Raw genomic sequence first — 15639 nt, 5'->3', positions numbered from 1 at the left:
TAAACTTTCTTAATTCGAAAGTAAACATTTGTTCATCATAATGGTTGAAATAGATGAACCTGAAAAAGTACAACAACCAGACGTAAATCGATTAAATGAATCAGTCATTAGTTTAACTATCTGTTAAGATAGACTAATAGTACTACTTCAAGTCTAATTGTAGTAACAAAGACTTGTTTAATCTTCAAGAAAAAACAAGATACAGTTGGACCTATCTATAAAAAACATAGAATTAATTCACCACTCTAAATTGTTAAGATCTTACGAATGGAGATAGAACACTGAGCTCGAAAGACAAGAAAACATAACAGAACTAAATGGACAAAGTTTGCCTAGATTCTATTTCGTAAAACGTTACATTAGGTAACATATTTATTTGTAATATCCACACACTTGATTATTGTATGCAGTTTAGATTATGTGAATACATAATTTTATCAAACCTTCACCTATCATTTTGAAATAGATGAATACACTTATGTTTAAATTGTAATTACCAAGTTCAGTGCGTGTATAGATGAGTTAGCCATACAGAAAAAGGGTAATTATTGAGGTGATCTTTTGGAGAAAATAAACAACTTTTAAAAATGATAATGCTGTTTGTTTGTTGCATTCGTACCCACAACTCTGCCTAATCTGATACAAACTTTTTCGCCTTCCCTTTTTAACCAGAATTTTTATAACTAGCTTCAATTGCCTCATAATCTCAACTACTGAAATTACTATAATATCCACAAAAACCCCCTCTGATATTTTTTTATAGCTATCATCATAATGTTGACAGTAATTTTAAATCGTTGTGACAGGTAACAACTTGAACGAGAAGCCCATAATTGTATTTTATGTTCTTACGTCTCTATGTAAACGACCTGATAGATAGTCAACATTCGCTTAGTTACAGAATCGACGGTAAAAACATACAGAGTGGGTCTATGAAATACAGTCGATGAACAAATAATTCTATCAGTCTAAGTACTTGCTTGCAACGTAAGCACATGACTTATTGAAGGTTAGTATGGATTTATAAATATGAGAAAAACCAAGGAATTCAAAATATAAACCCTTTAATAAACATCATATAGGCGGGAAAAGTATACGCTTTAACATCATGTGTAACATGGACTAAAAAAACTTGAGCGAACATCGATATAAACACTGTTTTATTTTCCACCTAAAATAATGGAGTTAACTGAAACCTATACCGTACGTGTAACCATCGACAGCTCCACACAAAATCCACATATTCCTAATCCACCAAAAAGAAAATCAGAAATCCAAAGGAATGCTAATCGGAAGTATATCTAATTTAGACCCACGAACCACGTGGGTAAGTAATTAAAACGCAAGAGCAAAACATACTATAAATAACGAGCCAGCTAAGGTATTTTTGACATGAAGAAATATATGCAATAAGTTAATTCACTGTAATTTATGAATATACAGAGATATAATATCAACTACTAAGTCAAAAAATAGGATTGTAAAAACATTATAAACCAATTATTTGACAAATACACACTAACTAATTCACCGAAAATAGCTTTTCGAGCTTTATAATTTTTTTCCTTACTTTCTGCCAATATAATACTTACGTTTTTATAAGTGACTAACGTATTGGTTTGATAACCCATAGGTTTCGACATTAGTATGTGAACCTATAGGTAACAGTGTGGCAAACTCTAGGGTTTTTAGTCACAAAGGATTGACTAATTTTGTTTCACGATTATGCGTTTTAATGTACTTAGAAATACTCAATATGAAAGGTCTGAAATCGTTTTTCTTAAGAAAACAAATCATGAGTATTTAAGCATATTAATTAATTACCTTGAATGTCAGGTCTATCTGGCAATGGACTTTGAATGTAAAATTTTGAAATCGGATCTTGTAAAGTAGTTCCACGAGTAATTGTATTCCCAAGGTTTACTGACTGATTGGAATAATTAACAACTGTCATTTCATAATTAGCTTGACCAGCTTGTACAAGTCGTAAAGCACCATCTCCACCCAAAAGAATACACAAAGCTCTATCTGATAATTTAGTAACAACAGAAACCCAATCAGCACAAATTAAGGAATGATGAACTGATACACCGAATTCAATCATACATAAAAGGAGCATCTGTAAGAAATGTAAAATCATGCATAGAGTGTTATAATATATAATTCAACCCTACAGAAATGCTTACAATATACATGGAGACAATACAAAATTTCAATTAGAAGATTATGCTTGATTATTAATTGGTAAGTATATCATCAATACATATGTACTGTCTACCTGGTTAATAAAATTAAAATATGGGGTAAATAAGAACACTGATACGCTCAGTTTTACTTTACAGCAATGAGTTCACAGTTTGTCGCCGTCACACACAATAATATACCATACATTAAGAAAGCAAAACTAAGACAATTCCAATTTTAAGAAAAGGAATCGAAATTTCAACTCCATACACACATATGACAGGATGACAAAGAAAGAAAATAAGACGAAGTTCAGTGGAGACGCTCTACAGAAATAACGCTTTTTAAGAGATTAAAAGAAAGCTGAAAGTCTACACAAAATAAAGTTGTTTCAAGGTACGCGTTACTTTACAAAAAGTAACTGGATTGTTTATTCTTGCGTGATGAATTAAAACGACTATTCAGCTAACGGGTGTGGTTTTTAAAAAACCATTTGGACATAGAGAATATTAGCATAAAAGCTACAATAACAAAATATTTTCCACCGCTACCTTTATTCGCCTTTTTCTCTGTAAAATAAATCGCTACCAATTAATGCTACTCAAGTAGTTGTCAGTTATTATCCCAATTTCATACGTTCACCTACCCTTTCTTTCGTCCGTTTTTATTAAATTTTATTAATCATGTTATAATGAACTGATAAGAAAATTAAACCATGTAGACTAACTTACCTGTCTTGGTTCCCAAACACATACGGAATCAAACTGCAAACTAAGAAGTCGAGTAAAAGTCGATAAACCCGGTGTAAAACATAAACGTCGAATATTCAATGAAGGATGTACAACAGGAGTATTTGTTTCCAACATTATATCTGGGTCGAAATATTGTTCATTAAAGGTACCAAGGGCTTGATCAAAATAATTTGATTGTGACTTTGAACAAGTTGTTCTAAACAATGTTCTTTTACTATGTAAATCTCGAACAGCTACAAAACCATCTAAAGTGCCAAAAGCAACCAAATCAGAGAACCAAGCAACTGAATTAATTCGATTTAAACTAACAGTTGGTAGACCGTTTAAACTATAATTTTACAAATAAAAAACGTAGAAAATGTGTTCGCAATTATGTGATAAACTAAAATAATAATAAACCATATTAAATGTAAAATGATTTGAAACTAAAAAATAATAACTAACTGATGTGTTTTCTGCTTGCTTACTTACTTACCCCTTGTTGGAGATGATAGATCCCCAGAAATTACTTGCTAAACGTCTCATTTTTGTAATTTTATTTTGGAAATTTGAATTTCTCATTTTCGCGCCAAAAGTGCCAACTTTATCTTTAGTTTGTAGTTTCCTTTTGGAAGGACCTTAAATGTCATTGATTCGTTCCCTTTTTTAGTACGCTATTCTGTGAAGTTTACCAAGAACATTTTTGTACAGTAGATATACGCCTGAGTTATGTGTCTGCTCATTCGTGCTCCTGGCTGCTTGTTGAATATACATATCCCTTGGTTGAATCTGGTTTTCTCCATCTAGTTAGGGCGCAGGGGAGCAATGGCTTGTCCTATTGTCGTGTTGTTGACACTCGTCTACTTCGCCGGTTTTAGGGTAGTACCGTAATCTCCTCAAATATAGCACCCACCTAATTACTTACATTTGTTACCCCTCGTGGAGGAACATAGGCCGCCCAACAACACTCTCCATCCAACCCTGTCCTGAGCAATCCTTTCCACTTGTTATTCATCCTTTTCATTTCGACTTCCAATTCCCGATACAATGTATTCTCTGGCCTTCCTCTTTTCTGTTTCCCTTCACGATTCCGAGTCAGAGCTTGCCTCGTGATGCAGTTTGATGATTTCCTCAATGTTTGTTTTACCTACTTCCAACATCTTTTCTTAATTTCTTCCCCAGTTGGGAGTTGGTGTGTTCTCCCCCATAGTCGGCTGTTGCTGATGGTGTCCAGTCAATGGACATTCAGTATCTTACGCAGACAATTGTTTATAAATACTTATACCTTTTTGATGATGGCTGTAGTAGTTCTTCAGGTTTCAGCTCCGTGCGGTAGAACTAACTGTTTTGACGTTCGTATTGAATATTCTTACTTTGATGTTGGCTGATAGTTGTTTTGAGATCTATATTTCCTTTACTTTAGGAATGCTGTTCTTGCTTTGCCGATCCTTGCCTTTACGTCTACGTCTGCATCGGATCCTCCTTGTTCATCAATGATACTTCCCAGGTACATGAAAGATTTCACATCTCCCAGAGCCTCTCCATCAAGTGAGATTGGATTGTTCTCCGTGTTGCATTTGAGGATCTTGGTTTTCCCCTTGTGTATGTTGAGGCTTATTACTTCAGAAGCTACTGCTAGACTAGCTGTCTTCGTCTATATTTGTTCGTGCGTATGGGATAGAATGGCCAGGTCATCTGCGAAGTTCAACTCTTCTAGATGATTTCGAGCTATCCATTGCAATCCATTCATGCCCTGAAATGTGGGTTTTATGTAATTCAGTCAACTACTAGATAAAAGAGAATGTGAGAGAGTAAGCAGCTTTGTTTGACACCGGTCTTCACCTGGGATGCAAATGCGAGCTGCCCTGAGTTCTTTATTAAATTGTATTATTAAGAAAAAAATTGGCGTAGAGAAATTGGACGATAAAGTATCTGAAATAAACGAAATGTATTGTACAGTCCAAACGAATACTTAACTATGATGTAAATAATCCAAATTTACGGTTTACTTTTGACAGAGTGAAGTAAACATACCACACAATTGACGAACTCGAGAAGGCGAAAAGTTTAATTAACTGTCGTACATATTTAGAATGTTTTTAAACAGAGATAATGACAATTCCTACAATATAGTCAAATGTTAGGCAAATGGAGTTATTCGATAGGAAACTGTTCTGTTTCCAACCACCTGGTATCTCAACATAGTGAACGCGATATCACGTTTTTTAAACCGTTAACTAGACTGCATCTTGATCAACTGAATTCAACAGGCACTAAGACCTAGAAAAACATGGCACCGGTTGGAAATTAGTGATAAATCAACTGATAGTCAAATACGTATCCATGAATTCAACTACTGAGTAGTGTTTTATCTCACAAAAATTTTTTGAAGGACATAAAGAATAAAATTTATAGAGATAAGATAATGGTAGACAACCTCATGAGCACACACAATCCCACGTATAACACATTATAAAGACTCGCCGATTTCAAGATACTCCCTGACTATATCTGTGGTATGATATTCTAGTTGTTTAATTAAATTTGAAATGGTTTTGAATTATTGCGTTGTTGAGTGGCTATTATGATTGGCTATCTGGACTCAATAACTAAGTGGATAAGGCAATGGCATTTGAAGCGAATGGCACAAAATGTAAGTTCCTCAGTAAATATCAACTCCGGGATCCAGGTATATCCAAATAACGGGTTCTAAATAGGACGGAACGTACGTTCTGGATTTTAATGCTAACCACATTCCATCTATTCTATATTCTAGTTGTGTTTTTACATACAGTGATACCTTTAACAATCCACTTTCTAATTATTTTATTTTTATCTTTTATTTTGACATTTAACTTATGAAACTATAGTTTCATATTTTTTTAATTTTATTTGTTCTAACGATAGCTTATGCTGACGTTTACACAATTATGTACCAATACCCTAAATAATATTTAATAATTGTTTAAGCTGGTATCTTTGGTTGCGATTACACATGTTACACCTAGTGAAAAGCCTGAGTGGCTATTCATAACATTGTTAACAGTATATATCAGTAAATAATGTATTTTACATTGTATTTGAAACTGAAGTGCTATCTACTGAATCATTATTCACTGCAATCAAGCGAATATTACCATCCGAAGTGTATATAATACATGATTCACGAGTACGAGCAGATTCTTTTGAATGAACATAGTCCTCAGATCTAAATTAACAGATATAAAACGAATAAAAATGTTTTAAATAAAGGAATGGGAAGATAAATATTGTGTAAGACAAACGTACACGTTTAGAACTATATTTCTTACATATGAATACATAAGCAGTAACTAAAAATTGCTAAATAAACCTGGTACATGTACTGCTTAGAAGAAAAAAAATAATTCAAACCAATGAAAGAGGTGATACTTAGCAATCAAAACTGATCATTAAACTAAATATCATCTAAATGAATTGATCCAAATTTCTATGCAATTGTAGATTGATCAATTAACGTTAGTCTTAGAGAGAAATATAAACAAAGTGTTAAATAAACTGAATCTCCATTAACATAGATGAAATAAATTATTCAATATTTTAAAAAGAGAATACAATGACCAGAAAAGTCGTACATCGACTAGTAACCGACTTTTTTTTATTTTGTGTGTTTCAGTGACCGTAAGTTTCAATGTTGCACAAAAATCACATACGTACAAGTGCATGTTACTGGGAAATAATCACACTTCGAAAGAACAAGTACATTTTCGCGTCTACCATGTATCAACTTTGTACTACATACCCTAAAAAGTGGCTTTTAGAAAGACAGTCGAAATACATTTTGTTAGCAACTTTATGGTACTTATCGGTTATGTCATTTTGCCCTACTACTCCTGTTGTATACCGCAGCCGATAGCCTAATAAGATTTTGTTTTTTAAAAAAAAGCTGTGACAAGGAAAATCAGTAAACTGTACAATTAAATATACTGACATGATGCTCAAAAACTAGGTCTAACAATCAGGCCTTAATTACTTGGGGAGTGAGTGACCTAAAAACTAATTTCCTCCAACCATGGATAACAATTCATCATGTTTATTTTATGCATAACCATGTCATTTTATTACATAAAAAAATTAATTATATTCAGATCACTAGCTGATCTAAGTTTGACAACCATCGCAAACCTGGATGCACTGGACAGTTGTTATTGTTTGACAGTCCTAAATTCACATACTTTAAACGATGTACTTTGCCCTTAACCTGGCCATTTTTCGGATTATTAATTTGGATATATAATTGTAGAACCTGAAGAGAATTTATCGAAAAGAATATTCTTCGTTCAAATATTAGTCTTTTATTATGAGAATACCTTAACCCTAAACCTGACCATAATGGGTACACTTATATTGTTCTTTTGATGCAGATTAACAAAATATTAATCACGAATATTACTTAATAATTGTATATTGAATGCAATATTAAAGGTTTCTATTTACTAATATAACAGCTAAGTCTTTTGAAATAAAAAAAAGAAAAATCAGTCCTTTTTTATATTAAATAATGAACCCACTTAGAACTCTTGTCTGAAATCTTACGACTTCGTTGATATTTCGTTGGCGAATGACACCAGTCCTACAAAAACGAAATGAATAAAATAAATATCATGAATTTTGTCAAAACACATGACAAAAAACTATGTAATTGGAAACTTAAAGATGTATGTTCAACATTCGGTGACTAAATTGTAAAAATAGAACTATTTTGTAAATGTTAAAGATATAATTTGTTTGACAAAATCAAATAAGGTGAAATGAATGAAATAACAGGTGCATGTCAACAACTGAAAGTTATACCACATTGATGAAAACACCTAAGAGAACTAAGAGATTATTTCAACAGGTACTTGTGGGATTTATAAAACTGAATTTTGTCAGCGCTTTATAAAAAAACTGTATACATCATCTGCATACTTGAAGTCGATGATAAGTGAACCCTCAAGTAGGGATTCAGATTAACATATCATTTTTTTAAAAATAGAGGGGAGTGGAGTCTTAATGAACGCCACTTGAGGCATATTATTTTCTATCAGTAAACAAACGAATTATGATCGACTACATAATTATTGTCCTAAAATACCAGCAAGACTAATCAAAATGTTCCAAACATAAATGTGAATTACCAAAGCAACAGCTGTTATATCCGGTAGCAAAGGTAGTTTAACTATTAAAGAAGAAGTAGATAGTTTCCATATTTCTACCGGACTCTTACGAATTGCTATACCAACGTATTGACTGGAAATATTTAAAAGATATAAAAAAGAAATTTTAACTTAATTTCTAAAGTTAAAAACAATTTCAATAAATCTAAAAAGTCACCTCACAAGTATTTTTATTTCGAACTATTAGTGTCACCGCTGAAATTCAGAGTTATAAGAAACATTAAAAAATAATAAATTAACTCATTTACCAGGTATTTGGGTAAAACTCACACTCTATGTGTGAGGGTCAATGATACTACCTCTATGCTTAGACCGAAGTAGGCGAAGAGTTCAAACGTGAGACAGTGGCCGAACGTTAAACGCCTTAACCACTAAGCGATTGCTCCACTTAACACTGAATACTGAACAAAATTGTTAGTGATATGATGGAAAAGATACTGTGATAAGAAGAATATTCTGTATGAAGCATAAGATCCAACGTTAAAAACTGAAATGATAGAGGCCTAATAATAATCCTATAAATAAATCGAACCTAATCTATATTATTCACAAAGTACACAATGTTTCAAAATTTCGCATAATTGAATGGCTTTTTAACTATTCTTTAACATCAGTTTCATTGAAAACCACTTATTAGAAACATGTTTTCATCACTGAGGGAAAAATGCTATAATTTAACTAAATATACCATTGTATAACATGAGCAGTCATATTAGTTTAACTAGCTCTTAAAACAAATACAACTTAGTAGTATAGGAAATATAGTAGCAAACATTTTGCATCCTGTCAAAAACAATCAAGTAGGAGTTTGTGAACTCAAATTTTAGGCACAATTTCTTGTATGAAAATTAGTGATGCTGCCGATGTGCCCGAACCAAATTGAGTGGAGCAATGCATGAGTTCGTAACCTAACAATTCAGAGTCAAGTATTTTAATCACTAAATAATCGTTCCTCTATTGTGTTACTTACAAACTCTCATATTTACTAAAACTATATTTTTGTAGATGAAGAAGAGACAATATACTTCAAAGCCTTAGTATTGAATATAATTTAAATTTGGTCTAAAATGACAAATTGCAGAAATTAAACAATATAACACGACAAATAAACAGAGAAATACAACAAATGAGTAACTGCAAGAAAAAGGAATGATTAAACATTCACTAAATTATAAGCTTATTTCAACAGTTAACAAACTATGCGTAGTAGTTTACAAAAACTCCGCCTGTAGTCCCTCCGGGGGCTACTGCCGGTCCCAAGCCCGGATAAGGGAGGAGGGTTGGGCGAGCGGTTAGCGACCCCATCCTGTAGAAAACTAACTCGCTAAAAAACGCTAAACGGAAAAAAAAGTAAGCAGTTTACACAAAAAAATTGTTCACTATAGGCTGGTTTCATCCTTTTTTCCAGAATTAATTGCAGAAAACTACAAAATAAATATGCCCAAAGATTATAATTTTTTATTGCCGATTAAATTTTACTAGTCTAAGAATTAAGGTGAAACTGCCAAGTCAAGCTATTTGACATCACAATATCCTAGATTCAATCTATTACCACTTACTTGAAAAGTAAACGATAGTTATTTTGAATTTTACCTTCGATACCACATTAACAGATAATTAATTGTATTTAATATCCAGTTAGTCAATGTGATTTATATTCACAGTATAGACATTTCTATGATACTAGCTAACTTGACAACGTTAAGGTTTGTTCTCACCTTCAATCAACCAATTATATACGGCATAAGATATCTATTCCTCTTTAAAAATATACAACATGAGTCCTAAAAGATGCAAACGGTTCAATATTTACTAATAATAATCAGAAACGGTAAAAATACTGATTCCCATAAATTATTCTTTACTTTAAGTGGCTAACACAAAGAATGTCAATTGGTCCTTCAAAAAGATTTTCTTGATCGTTGGATCCAGATAAAAGTTGACTACCGGGAACACTGATTCCTATGCGAGGACCTGTCTTGTCAATATTTTGATTTGAAATATCACGAAATATACGCATATAACCTGTTGATAAGTCCAGTGTAGTAACAAAATTTCTTCCTATTGTATTTGTTCTATTCGATGAATTTTCAGTAAGAGAACTTTGGTGACCATCTTTGGATTGCCAACCATGAACAATTAAACCTAATGAATATTCACATGATGATGGTCTCGAAGAATCTTCACTGATTTGTTTATTTTTATAAATTGTTCGAGGTATTGCTATCCATTCAATTCCTTTGATAGGTACCGGTAGTACACGATATTCACGCCATAATATAGCTGATGATACATCCCAAATCTAAAGATAACACAAATAAACATGTATTTATATCAAATGTTATAACACGGAAAAACTGAAGGTGACAAAATTATAGTAAATATGACTATGACAAAGTTGTTGGTGTTTTTTTAAGCAAGATTTTTTCTCTACGAGATGGGGTTGCCGACCCCATGTCCAACCCTCCTCCTTTACCAGAGCTTGGGACTGGTAGTAACTCTAGAAGGGCTACAGGCGGATAGAGAAGCTCTGGAAGAGGTGGAACCTTCCAAGTACATGGAAAGCATAATCGATGAACAAGGAGGATCCGATGCAGACGTAGACGTAAAGGCAAGGATCGGCAAAGCAAGAACAGCATTCCTAAAGTAAAGGAAATATAGATCTCAAAACAACTATCAGCCAACATCAAAGTAAGAATATTCAATACGAACGTCAAAACAGTTAGTTCTACCGCACGGAGCTGAAACCTGAAGAACTACTACAGCCATCATCAAAAAGGTATAAGTATTTATAAACAATTGTCTGCGTAAGATACTGAATGTCCATTGACTGGACACCATCAGCAACAGCCGACTATGGGGGAGAACACACCAACTCCCAACTGGGGAAGAAATTAAGAAAAGATGTTGGAAGTAGGTAAAACAAACATTGAGGAAATCATCAAACTGCATCACGAGGCAAGCTCTGACTTGGAATCCTGAAGGGAAACAGAAAAGAGGAAGGTCAAAGAGCACACTGTATCGAGAATCGGAAGTAGAAATGAAAAGGATGAGTGGCAACTGGAAAGAACTGGGAAGGATTGTCCAGGACATTTTTCGGTGGATAATTCTGATGGGAGCCTTAGGCTCCTCCCCAAGGGGTAACAGGCGTAAGTAAAAGGTTGAAGGACAATCAAGAAACCCGAGTATTTTGTAACTTTCTCACAGTTAAAAACATATGACGTGAACACTGATTAGTCAGAAAGCATACAAAAAGATTCCTAAAAATTGTACGATGGCATTGCACCAGATACTAGTTAAATAATGAAACGTGAACCATATAAAGTAAAATAATGTAACTAAGTAATCATTGAAGTACATGAAACGAAAACTGAAAAAGTGCAGTCACCTGGATGTCACCACGATTATTCCCAACAGACACTAATGGACCACGAATTGAGTCTACCATTGAAAGTCCCATCAGATTCGGTGGACATACGCGACACAGTGTTGGCTCTGATCTACTTGGAGAGTATAGGCCATTTAATTCGAGATACAACTTCATTGGAGGCCTACAGCAAAAATTTAAACACCAAGCGTATAAAGCGTTAAATTATCTCAAATATAAACTATTGGTTTCCTTTGCAGTACTCACCTAAAATTTACCCAGATTTAATGAAATACATTTGAAATCATGATAAAAAACCTTAAAATGTAACGGTTAGTATTTCACCATTAGACCTTGAAATTTTCACTATGGTCAAAGCTACTTACCCTTTTTACAAAATCACATATAAAGGCAATTTTATTTAATTATTTGTTAAATATGTGGGACGCCACATTCCTAACTGCCTTATCAAATCACCTTAATTCCATGATTGTATAGTATAAGTGTTTATCTTCTTAAGGTAGATATCAAAAGATTAGTACCAAGACTAGAATTTCTTAGCGAATAATCGTGAATTGATGGCTTCAGTCACCTAGTCAGTAACCTGTAACGTACCACTCAACACATACGTGTATCTGTTCAACTTGCCACACCACATTAGTACAGTGAGATAAATTTGTCAAAGCAAACGCTAAAATAATAAAAGTAGTAACATTGTCAACAGTATTATGAAAAATTATGTGAAAGAATAGAAAGTACAAAAAGATTTCGGGACTTTGAATATAAGGGGAGAAGGAAAGCGAATAAACTTGAGCCATCGAGAATGATTCTGAGCCATGTCAACCAACGACTCCAACCACTGGTTATGGTAATCATGCAGACTCCAGCCAGGTGGTTTGCACCTACCTACATGACCTAGTTGAATAGTCAGTGACCTTATGAACTGATGGGACTTTTTGGTTTGGACACCCCTTAGCTTACTTCCATCTTATTCTTACACCAGCCATCATCACGCATCCAGGTAGCCAGTAGATGGACATACGCAATACGTGTCCTAAGCACCTCACATGACCAGGATTCTCTGTCTCATCAACTGACCTGCAATCCTCATACAGTACTGTGTCTAACCTCAGAAACACTAAAATACATGAGCAATTGTTTGAAGCCACTTATAATCCAATACTAGTAATCTACAAATGCTTTCTATTTTTAAAGGACTACTTTCATAGCCACCAAATGCCTTGACATAGTTGAGGGTGGAGAGAGTCTATTCTCCCTCTCGAAATGCTCTAACATGGCCACGCGTATACGGCTACTGTGAAAGAAGTTCTACTCATCGGCTTCTCGCAGCGGGGGTGTTGTTTACGAAATTGAGGGGACAAAAAAAGAATGCCCGACGTTTTAACCGGGTTAGTGGATACAGTGGGAAGTGCTACAAATCCGCTCACCATATATCACTTTGAAAAGCTCCTTTTATGTGAGTTTATCTGAGGACCCTGTGGCATATTTTTCTGGTCTTGCTAGCAATGGTGTCGCGCTTAGCGCTAGAGCTGGGGCAGCACTGACCGGATGGATCCCTATTAACAGCAGTTTATTTACTGTTAGATTAGAAAGTTCCATCAAAGTGAGAAGAAATCGGTGTGAGAAACGATGTCCTCTCGTCCTCTGTCTACGCTCCGACAGACTGCAGCCCGGATGCGATTAAGAATGGGTTTTACCATCAATTAATTGTCCCTCTACGGAAGTGCGTTCAACAGATATTGTGGTACTAGCCGGAGACTTGAATGCTCAGGCCAGGCGTCTAGGCACAGAAGAGAGTCGTTTAGGTGGCCGATGGGGACTTGTTGGTCGCAGGTCAGATAAAGGTGACCATCTACTGCAACTAAGCGAAAACTACAATCTGCTTTCGGCTAGCACTAACTACCGAAACAGTCATCGCTGATGTGCTAGCTGGCTTCCTCCCTATGAATCTCAAACCTGGACTCAGATTGATCACATCGCGATCAGCTACCGCTGGTGTGGTTGTGTACAAGACTTCCGCTCCTTTTGGAGTACCTATCTGAACTCTGATCATGCCCTAGTCTGCGCCAATCTTACCTTACTTTTCAGTGACCAACGAAGTGACCGCCACCAAAGGATTGATGTCAGCAAGCTGGTTGCAACTTCCATTGCTAGTAAGTATCGAACCGAGCTAGCTTCTAGGCTAGCTACCATCCCACCGAAAAGTATAGATGAGTATTGGTTGCAATCGCGTGACTCCATGCAAATGGCGAGTAAAGCCGCTTGCGGCTTCGCGAAACGTCCCGCTTATAAGCACTTGATTTCTTCAGGTTCCTTACAACTCGTTGAAACCCGTCAGTTTACTCCGGGTGACCGTGAGTCTGACCACAAACGAAGGCCGTTACGTAATGAAATCGGGCAAAGCTTGCGTAAGGACCGAGAAGCCCAGTGTTCGAAACGTGCTGACGAGTTGGAAACAACAGTCGCTTCCGGTAACTGCCGGAAGGTATTTCAACTCATCCAGGTTATTATTTACTATTTGAACACATAAATGTTGGTACAAGAGGGCACCAAATATATATGCGCCACACAAAACAATGAGAATTCGGGGAGAAAAAAAAGAAGGTAAGGAGCGTAAAAAAAAGAACAATGACGAACAGATTAGTGTAAGGTAGTGTAATAATAATAATAATAATAATAATAATAATAATAATAATAATAATAATAATAATAATAATAATAATAATAATGGGGGGAACGGAAAGGTACAATCAGGAGAAATCTTTCAGTTAACGATTCTCTGTGTCCGATTATCGTTGTCTCCGAAGGATTGCTGACATCCAGTGGCGACACCATGTTAGTAATGCAGAGGTCCAGCACCATGTATTCGGGCACAGAGATGATAACTTAGTTGGTCACGATCTTGAAACATCGGCTTCGGTGGCCTGGACATTTCCTATGAATGTCATCCCAAAGAACTCCACGTCGTGCATTATTTACCGACTATGGAATTTGTTGGAAAAAGCGGAGAGGTGGTCAGTGTACGATATAGTGTCTTGGTATGAAGGAATGCTGTACAGGACCGGCTTCTGTTGGTCCTTCACGACTCCCTGGCTAGGGGCCGAGAGACGGTGCGACACAGTGGCTTGAGACGTTATCAGATATGGATCTGAGTATAAACCAGTGGCGATCCTGTTGTAACTTCGTTTTACTTTTTTCGTATAAGTGTGAGTAATTTCTTTATCCGAAAGAATTCTTTCTGGTTGTATCTTCCCTAAATGAACTGCTTCTCCAATTATTATTATTATTATTATTATTATTATTACTTCACTTTCCTACACTAATTTCTGTCAGTTGTTTATCTTTTATTATAGGCACTTTACATTCTCTATCTCTTCACATCACTGTTACAGTGTGTTGCCCCCTTTGTACCAATGTTTGTGTCCAAATAAATAAATAAACATAGCCAAAAACTAAACAGGAGCGAACTTCTGAGTAGCATACTTGTCCTTGATTCCGCAGACGGACCTAGCGCCTACATTAAAAGTGATGCAACTCGGCAAAACCCAACCGCACTTTCGGGACCCATTCTGAGATTGTATAAGGCGCTGAAATTTAACAATTCACGCTAGGTTTACGATGGAATTTTTGGTATCCAAGCTGAGCAACGAGTTTATTTATTTCAGGTCTTAATACTCCAAACAATGGATAAATCTTATAGGTAAATATGGATAGTGGCTAGCAGTGGGGTCCGGGATGTTTGTCTCGTCTTATTTTGAACCCGTCAGCTGGGCGTGCCTGCATCCCAGAGTTGATGTTCACTCCGGAAATCGAACCCAGTACCGTTTGGTCAAAATGCCATCATGTTATTCACTTAGCTACCGATTTCAGATAGCCGGGAGGGAACACCAACTCTGGGATGTAGGTACATCCATCCGACGAGTCTGTAACAGGATGAAACGCCCATTCTGGATTCCACTGCTAGCCACCATCCATCTTTGCTTATAATGCTTGTGACTCGAGGCGATTTCGAGGCAATCCGCACAGGATGCACATATGCTAATCAATTGCAGTCCTAAACATCAATGAGAATATTCAAATAAACAATACGAAAATGAATTTAGTGGATAGATTGTTTACATCTGGGCTGCACATATTA

General features: G+C 35.4%; 1 protein-coding gene across 2 annotated transcripts in view; it reads right to left on the bottom strand.

Moving 5' to 3' along the window:
- Nucleotides 1-15639, bottom strand: part of WDR11_1 (WD repeat-containing protein 11) — a gene marked incomplete at its 5' end in the record, with an annotated part of 34603 nt that overhangs the window by 13132 nt on the left and 5832 nt on the right. The window contains 7 exons of one of the 2 annotated variants that reach the window (XM_035732963.2): nt 1825-2119; nt 2916-3264; nt 5989-6123; nt 7466-7527; nt 8075-8186; nt 9979-10415; nt 11502-11664. In XM_035732963.2, the coding sequence (XP_035589949.1) occupies nt 1825-2119; nt 2916-3264; nt 5989-6123; nt 7466-7527; nt 8075-8186; nt 9979-10415; nt 11502-11664 (1553 nt within the window). Of the gene's footprint in view, nt 1-1824; nt 2120-2915; nt 6124-7465; nt 7528-8074; nt 8187-9978; nt 10416-11501; nt 11665-15639 lie in introns of both variants that reach the window. The other variant, XM_051216153.1, reaches the window with a different exon arrangement.

Source organism: Schistosoma haematobium, chromosome 4, assembly GCF_000699445.3.
Source record: "Schistosoma haematobium chromosome 4, whole genome shotgun sequence".
Taxonomy (NCBI): domain Eukaryota; kingdom Metazoa; phylum Platyhelminthes; class Trematoda; order Strigeidida; family Schistosomatidae; genus Schistosoma; species Schistosoma haematobium.
The sequence above is the reverse complement of the archived record's forward strand: the minus strand, read 5'-3'. Positions and strand labels throughout refer to the sequence as shown.